Below are 15003 nucleotides of genomic sequence, written 5' to 3' on the forward strand. Positions count from 1 at the left end.
GTGTTTGGCAGCCAATGTTTGCATTAACAGTATTAATGCAAACGCCTTAACCCTCCTCTTATGTTTGTTTCTGAGGTACAGCAAAAATGTTTGTGGGTTAATTTGACCCGGGGAGTGTTTAATCATGCAATAGTGTCAGAAACTAAAAAATTCCTCCAAAACATTTTTGTATCTGATTATTAACTCCAATACTAACCATTTCACTCAATATTTGTGCAGTGATGTTTTTTTATTTCTAACAAATAAAGGAAAAATTTATATTACATTTTGGATTTTTTTTTTCAATGGGTGATCTTTATAATTGAACTTGAGACACACATACTGTTCTGGGTCAAATTGACGCGCTGATTAAAATAAAGACAAATGAGTCATGCAGAGAGTATTTATGTTTTTCTCCACTTCTGCTGAGTGTCCACTCAGTGTGGGTGGAGTTGGCCACGGGAACAGAAAATGTTCCCGTCAAAAGTTGTATGAACACCTGCTTTCTCGCAGTTTCCTAGTGAAGGAAGAGAATGCTGAGAAGATGGGTTTGTGTGTGTGCATGTGTTGTGTTTGTGTGTGCGTGTGGTGAAATATGGTTCATAGCTGCAAGGAAACATATAGAATTGGACATTTTTTTTATTGCTGGGTCAAATTGACCCAAACAGTATCTATGTAAAAAGTAGACGCAGGGTGGGGGGTTGCAAATGTTTAAAATGAATAAAATTTCAATTTATATGTAGAGTGCACCTATTAAGACAAATAGAAAAAGTAAAAAAAACATAACACTTCCAACTATTTTTAAAATGTCTTTAAACTTTTAAACGGGTCAATTTGACTTGCAACATAACAGGAGGGTTAATAGTCTGAATGTGTCCACATTTTGTCATGTCACAGTCTTAAACTCTGATACACAGTTGGAAATAGATATAGTACATCAGGTTTAAGTTTTCTGTTTTACAGAATGTCCATGCATCCTTAAACACCATAAATTTAAGTCTGTTGTCATTAGGCCTGTCACAATAGCAAATTTTGCTGAACGATTAATTGTCTCAAAAATTATTGCGATAAACGATAATATTGTTTGAAGACCTTTTTACACTGATTTAATGGAAATGACGTAATAATACATGCGATTTCTTGCCAAAGTTAGATACACTTTATTTTCAAAAGAACACTAAACACTGGAGCTGATAAACAAAATAAACAAAACAACCAAAAACAAAAATAAAATGGATTCTCAGTCTCCATTAACAAAAAATGTACTGGAAAAAAAAACTAAACATAAAGCCAAAGTGTAAATAAAAACTGCATTCCACCTAAAGAGTGCAGATTATGAAGTTTGTATATTATGTTGCCCTTCAGTAATAATTAGATTTAAATAGAGAAGATGGGCACATCGACTACCTGATGCAATAATTCACACTACATGATTTTTTGCTCCTATTTTTCCCCTTACAACAATCTTAGCACGTTGGTCTTTCTAAGATTGTGTGGTGTGTTACCGTAGATCGTTGTTGCTGCTCTGATCCAAATCAGGGGTTTTCCCCGACTGGGAGCTTTAACTACACCTGTTGAATGTGACAGGCAGCCAATCAGAAAGCGAGGATTCTCCTCCATGCTTTCTGAGGGGAAATTATGGAGGGGAATCCCAAACAGCAATGACAAGGGGACCTGAAGTAAATAGGTTATAATAATTTTCATTCGGTCAGGACTTTACGCTGACACTAGCCACATGCATTGCAGGTAGATTGTAGTAAAGCATTGATTAATGCCTGGTTTTAAAATTAGTTCACTGGACTTGTAGCCATTATTTTGTGCCCATTGTTGGAAACCACACGGGCTAATGTGTTGTCTGTCAGGTTTTATAAATGGGCCGAGAATCGGCCGACAGCTCTAAGATCGTGTCGTGTGCGCTGGGCTTTACACTAAGGAAATGAGGAAGGGAGGGTCAGTGGAGAGAACCGGAGTTGAGCCTTTTTTCATTCGGTGTCATTAGCTGAAAGAGAAAAAGGTCGGAAGAGACGATAATGCCGATAATTAAAATGACGTCGGTAGTTTTAAGTTATCGTACGATTAATTGATTTATCGTTTATCGCGACAGGCCTAGTTGTCATGTACCTAAAATGAAGGCCTTAAAATGTCTTAAAGTAATTTTTAAAAAATAAGTTGGCCTTAAATACATTACAGGTCTTGAATTTTGTCTCGACTGCTATATTCTATGGATTTTTCTTTTCTTGCTGGACTTTTCTGCAACTTATTCTTTGTCTCATTACTAACATATACCGGGCGCAAATTAATCACAAGTTTGCTGGACAAAGTTACGTCTTAAATTCCATTCGTAATTGTTTTAAAAAGTCTTCAATTTGACCTGGTGAAACCCGCAGAAACCCTGTTTTAGGTTCTTCGATACTATGAGAATAACTCGCTAAAAACCACAAAAATGAAGGAGGGAGGTTTTATTTTCTTTCTTTAAATTCAGAAGTTTGTACATGCTAAAATTCCTTTCAGCATTTGGACACAGTGCAAATGTTTGGCTCTATTGGCCTCTACAAGTTTAATTCACAGCATTTTGCCATCCAAACTGTGAAGCACAGAGGTGGTAGCATCGTGTTATGGTGCTGTTTTGCTGCAGGAGGGACTGGTGCACTTTGTAAAATAGGTTACATTATAAGGAAAAAACAGCATGGCAACATTAAAGCCAGGAAGTTAAGACCTGGGCACAAATTTGTCTCTCTGTAGTGCTCCAGTGGGGTTGAGTGAATCCCAAAAATTAAAGCAAAAGCCTAGCTGCTGTTTTGCTCTTTCAATTTTTCTGTTGACGCTTCAGGTTTTGGGGGTGTGGCTCTGTTGTTTCTAGTCAGCAGACATGTTGGGAAGTTACTGGCAGGAAGGGCAGACAGTAAAACCACAGCATTCCCACATGTGGAGTAGTGACATGACTCACTGGGAAACATAGAAGGTTGTTCATTAAATTGTTGCTGTGCAGAAAATGCCTTTTTTCTGTTGTCATTGTGTTGCCTTGTCTGTCAGCCGCAGGGTTCGGATGGGAGCTTTAAATCCCTGAAAATGCTTAGGTGATCTCAAGGTTTGGAAAGCCCACAAACGTCCGCCTTCTTCCTCGTCTCGCTCTTCTTCTGCAGATCGAAGGCCAGGGACACGGAGCATTGTTTGACTGTAAATGTAGTCCTGACGGGCAGCACTTCGCCGCCACCGACTCCCACGGTCACCTGCTCATCTTCGGCTTTGGCTCCAGCGGCAAATATGACAAGGTGTGCCGTCTTTGACATTCATAACCAGAATGTTGTTTGCAATCGTTAATATCCAACACAACTGCCTTCAGATTGCCGACCAGATGTTTTTCCACACCGATTACCGGCCTCTGATCCGGGACGCCAACAACTACGTCCTGGACGAGCAGACCCAGCAGGCGCCGCACCTGATGCCCCCGCCCTTCCTGGTGGACGTGGACGGGAACCCCCACCCGCCCAGGTACCAGCGGCTGGTGCCGGGCCGGGAGGGCTGCCGGGATGAGCAGCTCATCCCTCAGATGGGGGTCACTTCCTCCGGTATGTCGGCTCAGATCGTCTCCATTTGTTTTTATTTTTTTTTAAAAGCGCCTGCCTGAAGGAACAAACACGAGTCGTTCTCCTCTGCTTCAATCTGCTCATCAGGCACCTAATCAGAAATGCCTTTCTCAAGATGAAGACTTTACATGTTAGCATAATATTAATGTTTGGATTTCTCAAATGCACATAATGAAAGGCTTTAAAAAAAAAAAGGCGGTACTGGAATTAAAATCATATTTAATTATATATATTTTTTTCAAATCTTGGCTGTAATCAGTAGTCAATGACATGGAAATCTATTTTAATGTAATGCCACTTGGCTAAAATTCTGCCAGTGAGGCTTTGTTGCTATATTTCCTACAAAAAAGTATGTTTTTCCTGCCGCTGGCTTTTTCTCTGTGGACTTGATTTCTCACTTCCGGTCAGGCCTGAACCAAGTGGTGAGCGAGCAGGCGGTGGACGGGCCCAGTCCGCTGGACACCATGATCCAGAGGCTGCAGCAAGAGCAGGACCAAAGGATGGGAGCCAACGACGCCTCTGCCGCCGGAGGGTCTGGAGCGAACATCAGGGCCAGCAGAGGTAGGAATGATTTCCATTTCATCCATGCTTCTGCTTTTGAAGATTTCACTTTTAGAAAATCTAAAAAACAATTTCTGCACTTTCTTGGGTTTCCATAGTGATGTGAGCCCACCCAAGAACTATCATCTTGTTTATTTTACAGCTTCTATTTATTTCGACTTTGAATTCAGGCCAACTACAAAAAGGAGTTATTGAAATAAAAACCTTTTTTTTTTTTTTTTGTAGTAAATGTTTGCTACTGCTTATCAAATTGGTGATATGTTGTTTTTATGACTTTTTATTTTGGGGTTTTTATGATGTAAAGCATTTTGAACTGTGCTGCACAAATAAACTTGACTCATTGATTGATTCAAGAGAAGAAAGTAAGAAAAATTACATTTAAAAATTGGAAATTGAATTTGGTATGAAAAAGTCTGAGATTTTCTTTTTAAGCCACGTCGCCCAGCTATTTATTTAATCTGTTTTGGAAGGAAAATAGGCATAAAGCTGGTGGAGACCAAAATATGTGCAGCTGTAGGTTCAGTCTATTACAGCTGAATACAGAAACATGCCACGCTTTTATTATTAATATATATTTTTTAACTCAAATTCATTTATCCTCCGATTCACTTTGTTTTGATCTATCGCATAAAATCCCTTAAAAGTACAAATGTGACAAAATGTAAATGTATCCACTATAACTGCACCCTCATTAAATCCAGCAAATCCTTTGGATGCTGTGGTTGTAAATAAAACCATTTTTGACACCGTTTCCCTTTAGGTTCCGTCGGTTCTCCCACTGAGGTCCACTCCCCTCCCAACGTCGGTCTCCGGCGCAGCGGCCAGATCGAGGGCGTCCGCCAGATGCACAGCAACGCCCCCCGCAGCCAGATGGCCACAGAGGGCGACCTGGTGGCCTGGAGCCGCCGGGTGCTGGTCCCTGAGCTGGAGGACGCCTCCGTCAGGTAAAACTTTTAAAAGATCCCCATCCATGCAGTCGAGCTTTCTACAAGACTTTCCTCTCAAGAACACCTTGGTTTGTGTACGTGCGCAGGAAACAAGTGACGTGGCGCGAGGCTAAAGGCGACGAGGAGATCAATATTTATCAGTCGGAGAGGAGGAGACGCACGATCCACTCGCTCCCCAAGGAGAGCAGGGTGCGGGAGTTATCTCTTAATGTTTTTTTTTTCTGCATCCTGTAACGCATCCAGTAAACTTTCCCCTTCGTTATCTGTTGCGAAGGTTCACCCGACGTCAGAGTGCGCGGTAGACGAGGGGAGGAAGAGTCAGGGTAACCACGGCTACCACACTCGTGCCGCCATGGAGGAGACGAGTCGGCAGAGCGCAGAGGCTGCTGACGACGACGACAGCACCTCAGAGGTACATATAGCGCTCGTATGACATAATACAGTGTTCGCCAGGGTGTTTGAAATGCTTGAATTTCAATTGCTTGATTTCTCTATAAACTACTTGAAAGTGCTTGGTATTCAAACTGCACAGTGTTGTGATAAAGTGCAATTCAACGTGCAAAACCTAAATTTGGAAAACGTCATTTACATTTGAAACCAGATATTTTCATATGCCTTGTAGAAAGACATTTTTTCTGACTGAAGTAATTTCAGACCAAACTTTTTTTGTTTTTGATTCGTTTGAATTATTAAAAATGCCTGAAAACTTAGCAAGAACACTTTTTAATAAATTTTCTTTGTAACTTTCTTTGTATGTTTTCTTTTAGCATTTAATTTGAGCAGATTTGGTCGCATTGTTTCAATGTAATGAATATTTATTATTCCTAATGGCTCAATGAATTATTGATCTGTGTAATTGAAATAAAAGTTGACTTATATTTTATACATTAAATGTTGTTGAAATTGGGGGATTTAAGTTTTGTTATATTTTACTTCACCTTATCCCTTCTGTAGAATGTGGAATACTTACAAAAGACATTATTAATAATAATAAATGTTATATAATTGTAAACTGTCTTTTTAAGTTGATTTCTATTGTTCTTTTTGTGTCCAAATTTTGAAATCTTACCCTGAAAAGTGCTTCAATTTTACTGTGGGAAAAAGTGTGTGAACCCTGGTAATATGTAGTTTTGTTTACAAGTGTGTTTTACGCTAAAATAATGTGTGTTTTCAGGCAGAGGTGGAGGTTCGGCAAATTAACGGATATTCCTCGGAGGATGAAAAGAACGAAGAAGAGAAGGAGCCGTGGCCAGACGAGCACAGCAGCTCCAGGTAAATAATTCATTATTTAATATACACAACCAGAATTTTGCATTTAAAGGAAACCTTATTTACATATATTTATTTTTAATTAACTTTCTTTTTTTTTTATTTAACAGAAGGTTGCAATAAATGTACATTCATTGGGAAAGTCAGAATTTCCAACGTCTGGATTGGGGAGAAAGAGCAAATAATGCTTCTGTTGCAATATAAAATTCAGAGTTTATCTTCAAAGATGAATGAAGAAAATAATCCAAGCATGACAATATCTGTTATTAAAGCAATGTTAAGGGTTTGTAATTCAGAATCTCAGGGTACAGTGAAGGCAGCATAGCTTTAATTCAGGATCAGTGGATCTGTTCACTACATAGTGATTGTGTGTAACTGACAGGAAGTACAACAACATTTTATTAAGTTATAACTTTTACAAATGAACATTAAAAGAGAGGCATGCACAGACCCTTTCAGAAAATCAGAATATTATTTTTAAACCCATTTATTTCATAAACTTTGTCTCATTATACAGATTAATTACACAAATTGATGCTTGAAAATGCCAATTTCTGTTAATTATGATGATTTTCTGCTCACAGCTAAAGGAAAATTAAATAAAAACTTACTTTTAAGCTGACAAACGTCACTTGTCGAGGCTTATTTTCTAATTTATTTAAAAGTTTGTTGTATCTTGACAAAACTTCTGAACATTTTTTGCCAGGCTCTGTTACATTTTTTCTTGCATAAACAGCATTTTCATAAAACAATTTTCTTTGATTATTTTTTTTTTTATGTTTGTTTTTCTTTGTTGTTGTTGCTCTGTTGCAGCGATTACTCCAGCGATTACTCTGACTGGACGGCAGACGCCGGCATCAACCTGGAGCCGCCCAAGAAGAGCGTGAAAGTGAAGAAGAAAAACAGCGGCTCCGAGGAGGACAGCGACAAGAAAAGGGAGGGGAAGAAGGAGAAGAAGAAAGAGAAAGCAGACAAAGACGGCGCATTACCAAAGAAGAAGAAACCAAAGGAGAAGAGGAAGGTCTGTTAGACTCTCACTCACTGGATTTTGTGTTTTTAACCTTGTTAAAGTGCGAATTTAGTTTTAGGGGCTTCAGCACTACATCTTAGAGACATTTATTTAGAACATTTTTGTACATCTATCCCGGTGTGTGACTTTCAGAGGAATGAATTTCAGGAGCAAGGGCTGACCTTGGAGGAATGGCTTCCCTCCGCCTGGATCACAGACACGGTTCCCCGCAGATGTCCTTACATTCCTCAGATGGGAGACGAGGTACGCAACGCTTCCTGAAAATTCTCCAGCGAATCCAGGCGCTCGTCGAGGCTGCGACGCTAAGCGCACGCGAAACGTAACCTGTTGCATTTTTGCGCTCGCCTGCAGGTGTACTACTTCCAGCAGGGTCATGAAGCTTACGTCGAAATGGCCAAACAAAAAAAGATTTTCAGCATCCACCCTAAGAAACAGCCCTGGCACAAGATGGAGCTGCGGGTAAGAAACCGGCTAATTCAATTACTATAAAAAAAAGTATTCATCCCCTGGATGTATTATTTATAATATGAGCTGAATTGACATATGGCTATGTCAGTTGTAGGGTTGTACTAATAAATTACAAGAAAAAACTGTCGAAGTTGCCGCTGCTTTTAGTTACTGTAAACTGCAGTTTATTCCCTTTCTGAATGTAACCCTTACCTTAACTTTGATTTTGCCAGAAGAGTCCCAGACATTTCATGACCCGGCATGTTTCATAACAGACCAAGATGGAAAACTTTATACTTGCCCTGATTTTGTTCAGCCTTCCTGTTATTCACTCAAAGTCTTTCTGTTGTTGCCGCCTGAGTGAACAGCAAACCAAGTAGAAAAACTTTTAATTTTTTGCACGTTTTTCAAACAGCTTCTTGCAACCATTGTATATTTTGAAACACTTTCCTGTTGCTGAAAAGACTGGTGCACATATGGTGCGTTCACTGACTCGATTTTTGGGGGTTTCCGTCCATCTAGTAAAAACATCTTAATGTCCTCCTAAAGCCGCTTCTTAAATCATAATTATCACTAAATAAATGACAGCGACGCCTGAACGTATTGTGGGTGGCAAATAATTTAGCAGTCTTTGATTGATCTTAAATTTGAACCATTTGTGATTTTAACACTGACATCCAGTAATAACCACTGTTTGATGGGAGTCCTGTCAGCGGCGGCTTCAATGGGGTCTAACAAGCGGCTCCAGAGGGAATAGCAAAAATAAAGTCGTCTTTAAGGGATTGGGACAAAGACGCAGCAGTTTCTGAAAATTCATTACCTGCTACAATCATTTCATCATTGGTTACCGTCTCATTGCTGTCTGCAATTAGTTATTCTTTTTTCTGCTACCTCTGAACCTTGTAGCGATACGTCTTAGTCTGAGAAACGGCGTATCCGGGTTCACTTTCACATAGGAAGTCATTTTTCTCTCTCCTAAAAATAGTCTGTGCTTAAAAGAGATGCTGAAAAGGTGCCGTCCTTGTGTAGAAAATACATCTGGGAGCGTGAAGAGAACCGTCCGACTTCACTGTAACTCTTGATTTTATTTTCTGCAGTGTGTTAAGTCCCTTTTGACATAACCGAGCGGAAATAGTTCCATTTTGCCCATGGATGGCAGACTTTCTTGTGTTAGGGTTCCAGTGTGTTGTTTGGGAATTTTCTGATCATAAGGCGTGAAATGCAGAGGAAAAATTAAAAGGTTTGGTGTGCAGCGATGAATCGGCCCAGATTTTGTTAATTTTGGGATAATGGAAGTCGGCCAATACTTGCATGAGAAACTGATCTTATCCACCAATTTTATCTATGTCTGCAAAGGTAGAGAGGGTGTTGACCTACCCACCTGGTCATTTCTGTATGCAACAACAGTCACCGCACTGTTATCAACTTGCTCTGCTGCAATATTTAGCGACTTTTCAGGCATAAAAATTGGTATCTGATCAAATCCAAATCATCTTTTTCCTTTTCTCTCTCTCTTTTTATCAGCAAAGAAATTGCTTTTATTTATTTCTAAGTGCGGTTTTGGAAAATCCAAGCCTAAATAAGTTTTACAATCATCCTTGGTTTAATTCCTAAAGACAATTCCACGGCTCCACACAAATTGATTTGTTTCCCCAAATGGGTATCTGACTAAAAATTGCTGGTTCAGATAACCGAAGTACCATCTTTATATTTATTTTTTTCACTTCAAGCTTCTTAAAGATTGGTGATCAGCCAGAAAACTGCAACCAGAGCACCCACAGAAAGAAAATGTTGGGGGGAAAAATATAAACACACGTCTGAACTGTATCTAAAATAATTTGCATTTCAAGGTTAGCCAATTGATCCGTTTTGAGACGATTTGCGTTCATTTGCGTTTCAGGAGCAGGAATTGATGAAGATAGTTGGCATCAAATATGAGGTGGGTCTGCCCACACTCTGCTGCCTGAAGCTGGCCTTTCTGGACCCTGACACAGGGAAGCTGACAGGAGGCTCCTTCTCCATGAAGTAAGAGTTTGACTTAAGCAAATACCTAGAAATGCTGGGAATTTGGCCATTTTTCAGCTTTTTAAGTTGAATTGATAGAGTGTTTGTGTTTAAGTGGGTTATATCTTTGGATGTTTTTGTTAGATTGGTCCTGCAGCATCTTTTCTCTGATTTTAACTGACACCTTGTCTGCAGGTACCATGACATGCCTGACGTCATTGACTTCCTGGTGTTGCGGCAACAGTTCGACAACGCTAGGAGGAGGCAGTGGACTATAGGTCAGATAAATTCACTCTTCACTGTACATAGAAGTACTCCCTGCAGGATGTGGCTCATGAAGTGTGACTTTTATGTGGTAGAAGCCTCTAAACACTTCTTGTGTGTCGCTTGCTCAGGCGACAGGTTTCGGTCAGTGATCGACGACGCCTGGTGGTTTGGGACCATTGAGAGTCAGGAGCCCTACCAGCTCCAGTATCCCGACAGCCTGTTCCAGTGCTACAACGTCTGGTAAAACCCCTGTTCACTTCACAGTTGGGTTGCAGTTAAATGGGCACAACCATAAAAGTGCATAACCAAGTGCGTTGCATATTGTGAATCTATCATAAACCAAAAAAGGCCCATATTTTTGTGCAGCAACCACTTTTCTGGTTGCTGCACTAAATGTAGCAGTCTGTTACTGCAGAACTGTCACATAAACTCCCCCCAAAACGTTTGTGGTTTTGTTGTAGTAAAGTCTGAAAAAAGCCAAGGGATCTTTATCTGACCATCAGGTTTAAAAAACATTGTACGCACGTAGTGAAGCCAGGGAGCAAAATGAAATATGTTTCTAAGAAATAGAGAGAACTGAAGATGAAAAGGAAAGAGTGGGACGTCCAAAAGGATCTGTTTTTAGATTCAGAGATGAGGATTGACAGTCGGCGGAACTTATATGTTAGTAGCATATCTAAAAAAAAAAAGACTCAGACAGCACTAAGAGGGTCAAAAAAGACAACTTTTTTGTTGTCTAAACACAAGATGGTGTATTTCGCTTAGGCACAAGACAGTAATCTGAAAACACATCAGCAAATCCATCTCTGACTGATAAAAGAAAAAAAGAAGCCTATACCTAAATCTGACTGATATGTATTTATTAAATTTAGAGGAGTTACTTTTCCCCACAGTTTTTTTTTCTAATTAAAGAAATCATAATTTAAAAACTTCTCATTTTACTCTTGGCCAGATATTGATATTTGAAGACCTGAGGTCTATAAGCGTGAAAGTAAAGCTCAGAAAGATGAACTCTCTAAGGAGAGAACACTTTTCCAATGCAATGTCGTCACTTAGTTGGAAAAAAAAAAAAGAAGCAATAATACATGTCAGCAGAAATACAAATGAAATCAATAGGAATAGAAAGTGAGGGTACAGAGGACCAATCCCTGATGTTTTCCATGCAGCTGGGATAACGGTGACACAGAGAAGATGAGCCCGTGGGACATGGAACCCATCCCTGACGACGGTACGCATCTCATACTTTTAATACATTTTTCTCAGACTTTGTGGCACCTACCTTTTATTCACAGTTGTCAAACAGAATGGCAAAGGGACAAGACATGCAGCAAAGATCGTAAATTTGGGATGTTAACTCTAGACAACCCTTTCATTTATCATTTTGAAAACTTTCCCTTCTGTTTCGCCCCTTGCTCATGCTGTAGCCACGTTTCCCGATGAGCTGGGCACGAGCGTCCCTCTGACAGAAGACGAGCAGAAAGATCTGCTGTACGTCCCGCAGGACGGTGAATGGGGCTGCCGCACGCGGGCCGAGGAGTGCGAACGCATCATCAAAGCCATCGACCAACTCTGCATGCTCGGTATGATGTCACCAGCAGTTCCCTTTATGCGAAAGTAAAATTGAGCCAAAGACTCATTTCCAGCAGCTTTGAGTCAGCATTCTGAGCTCATCAACACAGGAATAGGCTGGTTGAATATTAAGATAAAACACCAAGGAGCTGGCTTTTATTACAGTTAACTGTTGTAATGTTATACCAAACATAAACTGTAAAGGAAATCTAGTCCGAGGGCTCCCCCTGGTGGAAGCCAACACATTCTGTCGCAGCTATCTCTTATTTATTCCACTGGTTTTCTGCCTCCCAGGTTTGACCAGAGCTATCTCATCTGATAAATGCAAATTAGGAAAACGGTTTCGAAAAAAACCCCTGACTTTCATATTTTGGTTAAAGCAATATGTATTCTGACTAAACGTACACCTTTACTTCCTGCATTTTTTTACTAATCAAAGGTTGTTGTTTCTTTCATTCTTTCTATTTTTAGAGCTTCTTACAGCTTAAAATACACCAGCACTAACCGGTTTTCATTATTTCTCTGTCTACTGTCCAACATATCGGCCTCTTTCAGACGTGGCAGCACCGTTTGCCTTCCCAGTAGATCTACAGGCGTACCCGTCCTACTGCACGGTCGTGGCCTACGTCACCGATCTCAGCACCATACGTGAAAGGCTGGTGAATCGCTTCTACAGGTAACTCACCTGAGGCTGTGCCGCAAGCAGTGTGTAGGAATGAGAGCAAGTCTGTAAAAAAAACCCCATTATTGTTATTATTACAGGCGCCTTTCCTCTTTAATGTGGGAGGTTCGTTATATAGAACACAACGCCCAGACGTTCAATGAGCCGGGGTCGTTCATCGTCACGACCGCCAAGTTCGTCTCTGACCTCATGCTGGCGTTCATTAAGTATGTTGAGCTTGCATTGTCACTGAAATTCTTAACCTGTCCAGTCATTAGTTGCTGATTTGCTTTCTGTTTTTGTCTTTGATCTGCAGGGACCAAAGTCTCACAGATCTCAAGCCTCTGTACAAAACCATGAAGAAGGCCACCTTCTCTGACTCTGAAGATGAGGTGTGTTTACCTACACTGTGCCATACTGTAGTATACTACACTGTAATATACTATACATTCCTATGCTATGCTATACTGGACTATACTATGTTAGATCTATATTATATTGTGCCATAATATACTATACATTTCTATACAATGTGTAGCAATGTATATGATATTACAGCACTAGTACTATGCAACTAGCATAGTATAGTATGGCATGGCTATGCTATTCTATACTGTACTACAATACAACCATCTTATACTGTGAATACATTGCTGTACAATGTATACATTCCTATGCAATGTATATACATGCCATACTACACTGTATAATATCATGTTATACAGTATAGTATTATACATTGCCATACTACACTGTAAATTATAGTACTGTATAACATAAAGAACTATAATATACAATACTACACATTGGTATGCTGTGCCATGCTATGCTACTATAGTATGGAAAAGGATACTGTGCTATACATTTGTCACACTATACTACTTTACGTCGTTAGTAATTTTTCTATACATTTAGTTTTGACTGTTGCTTCTCTATTGCTTGCTTTAGTAAATTACAGTTATTTCCATTTAAAAAACAAATATCTTCCTTGAGATAAAGCTGCAGTTGGCTGTGGGATAATTTATTATGGGCCCCTTGTCATTTTCTTCTTGTGTAGGATGAGGAGGAGGATGATGAGGATAATAATGCTCCAGGAACATCAACCCGAAACCATAAGGTAACATGACTAATTGCCATTATTGGGGCCTGCCATAGCAATGCATGGAAGGCAGCTATTACTCTACACCTCAAAATAACTGCCTCCTCCTTTCAGCGCAGCTCGTACTGCTGCGTGCAACCCCACAGTACAAATATCAAAACATGTGGGCATGCGAGCTATTACTTCTGTTGGCATTTCGAGTAACCATGGCGACGTAACTAGTGAAAAAAACAAGCCAAATTCAAATCAAAACACAGAATTTTGTCTCCCCCTCTGTGTCTCACTCATACATGACAGTTTTCAAAGAGGATTAGTTACCATAGCAACAGAACACTGAGGAGGGCAGAGATGTAGAGAACTACAGAGATGGCGAAACACTGAGTTCCTGCCGAGAAGGCAGAGCGCCACCAACTGCACTATTCTTGTTAAGTGGTATTTCAAAAGAGCAGAAAAAAATCTTATGTTTTTTTTAACAATAACAATATTTGTTGTCTATCTGTTGCTAAGAGATGAGCGCATTTTCAGGTAACCATCCATCCATCCATCCATCTTCTTCCGCTTATCCGAGGTCGGGTCGCGGGGGTAGCAGCTTCAGAAGGGAGGCCCAGACTTCCCTCTCCCCAGCCACTTCTTCCAGCTCCTCCGGGGGAATCCCGAGGCGTTCCCAGGCCAGCCGAGAGACATAGTCTCTCCAGCGTGTCCTGGGTCTTCCCCGGGGCCTCCTCCCGGTGGGACGTGCCCGGAACACCTCACCAGGGAGGCGTCCAGGAGGCATCCTGACCAGATGCCCAAGCCACCTCAACTGGCTCCTCTCGATGTGAAGGAGCAGCGGCTCTACTCTGAGTCCCTCCCGGATGACTGAGCTTCTCACCCTATCTCTAAGGGAGAGCCCAGCCACCCTACGGAGAAAACCCATTTCGGCCACTTGTATCCGCGATCTCGTTCTTTCGGTCATGACCCAAAGCTCATGACCATAGATGAGGGTGGGAACGTAGATCGACCGGTAAATCGAGAGCTTCGCTTTTTGGCTCAGCTCTTTCTTCACCACGACGGACCTGTACAGCGCCCGCTTGACAGCAGACGCTGCGCCAATCCGCCTGTCGATCTCCCGCTCCCTTCTTCCCCCATTCGTGAACAAGATCCCGAGATACTTAAACTCCTCCACTTGGGGCAGGACACCCCCCCTGACCCGGAGAAGGCACTCTACCCTTTTCCGGCTCAAGACCATGGCCTCGGATTTGGAGGCACTGATCCCCATCCCGGCCGCTTCACACTCGGCTGCGAACCGATCCAGCGAGAGCTGCAGATCACGATCTGATGAAGCCAAAAGGACCACATCGTCTGCGAAAAGCAGAGATGAGATCCTAAGGCCACCAAATCGGATCCCCTCAACACCTTGGCTGCGCCTAGAAATTCTGTCCATGAAAGTGATGAACAGAATCGGTGACAAAGGGCAGCCCTGGCGGAGTCCAACTCTCACCGGAAACCAAGTGCCACAAAATAAACATCTGATTTTTACTTTAGCAAAATTTGATAACTGTAAATTTCTTGTGTCTAAGGAGACAAGCAGTATTTCAAAAGAG

General features: G+C 41.0%; 1 protein-coding gene and 1 long non-coding RNA gene across 5 annotated transcripts in view; one reads left to right on the forward strand and one right to left on the reverse strand.

The window, feature by feature from the left end:
• phip (PHIP subunit of CUL4-Ring ligase complex) overlaps positions 1 to 15003 on the forward strand; it is a 40197-nt gene that overhangs the window by 19050 nt on the left and 6144 nt on the right. For 2 of the 3 annotated variants that reach the window (XM_028040333.1, XM_028040335.1), the window contains exons 16-34: positions 3123 to 3251; positions 3323 to 3548; positions 3975 to 4127; positions 4888 to 5071; positions 5161 to 5263; positions 5349 to 5486; positions 6249 to 6346; positions 7157 to 7364; positions 7506 to 7616; positions 7725 to 7832; positions 9721 to 9845; positions 10020 to 10102; positions 10220 to 10331; positions 11258 to 11319; positions 11516 to 11671; positions 12216 to 12336; positions 12423 to 12548; positions 12638 to 12713; positions 13379 to 13438. In XM_028040333.1, coding sequence (XP_027896134.1) covers positions 3123 to 3251; positions 3323 to 3548; positions 3975 to 4127; positions 4888 to 5071; positions 5161 to 5263; positions 5349 to 5486; positions 6249 to 6346; positions 7157 to 7364; positions 7506 to 7616; positions 7725 to 7832; positions 9721 to 9845; positions 10020 to 10102; positions 10220 to 10331; positions 11258 to 11319; positions 11516 to 11671; positions 12216 to 12336; positions 12423 to 12548; positions 12638 to 12713; positions 13379 to 13438 — 2379 coding nt within the window. The remainder of the gene's footprint in view (positions 1 to 3122; positions 3252 to 3322; positions 3549 to 3974; positions 4128 to 4887; positions 5072 to 5160; positions 5264 to 5348; positions 5487 to 6248; positions 6347 to 7156; positions 7365 to 7505; positions 7617 to 7724; positions 7833 to 9720; positions 9846 to 10019; positions 10103 to 10219; positions 10332 to 11257; positions 11320 to 11515; positions 11672 to 12215; positions 12337 to 12422; positions 12549 to 12637; positions 12714 to 13378; positions 13439 to 15003) is intronic. The other variant, XM_028040334.1, reaches the window with a different exon arrangement.
• The window catches only part of LOC114158647 (uncharacterized), a 28974-nt gene that overhangs the window by 5727 nt on the left and 8244 nt on the right, over positions 1 to 15003 (reverse strand). The window lies entirely within an intron of this gene.

The sequence above is a fragment of the Xiphophorus couchianus genome, chromosome 15 (genome assembly GCF_001444195.1).
Source record: "Xiphophorus couchianus chromosome 15, X_couchianus-1.0, whole genome shotgun sequence".
NCBI lineage: Eukaryota > Metazoa > Chordata > Actinopteri > Cyprinodontiformes > Poeciliidae > Xiphophorus > Xiphophorus couchianus.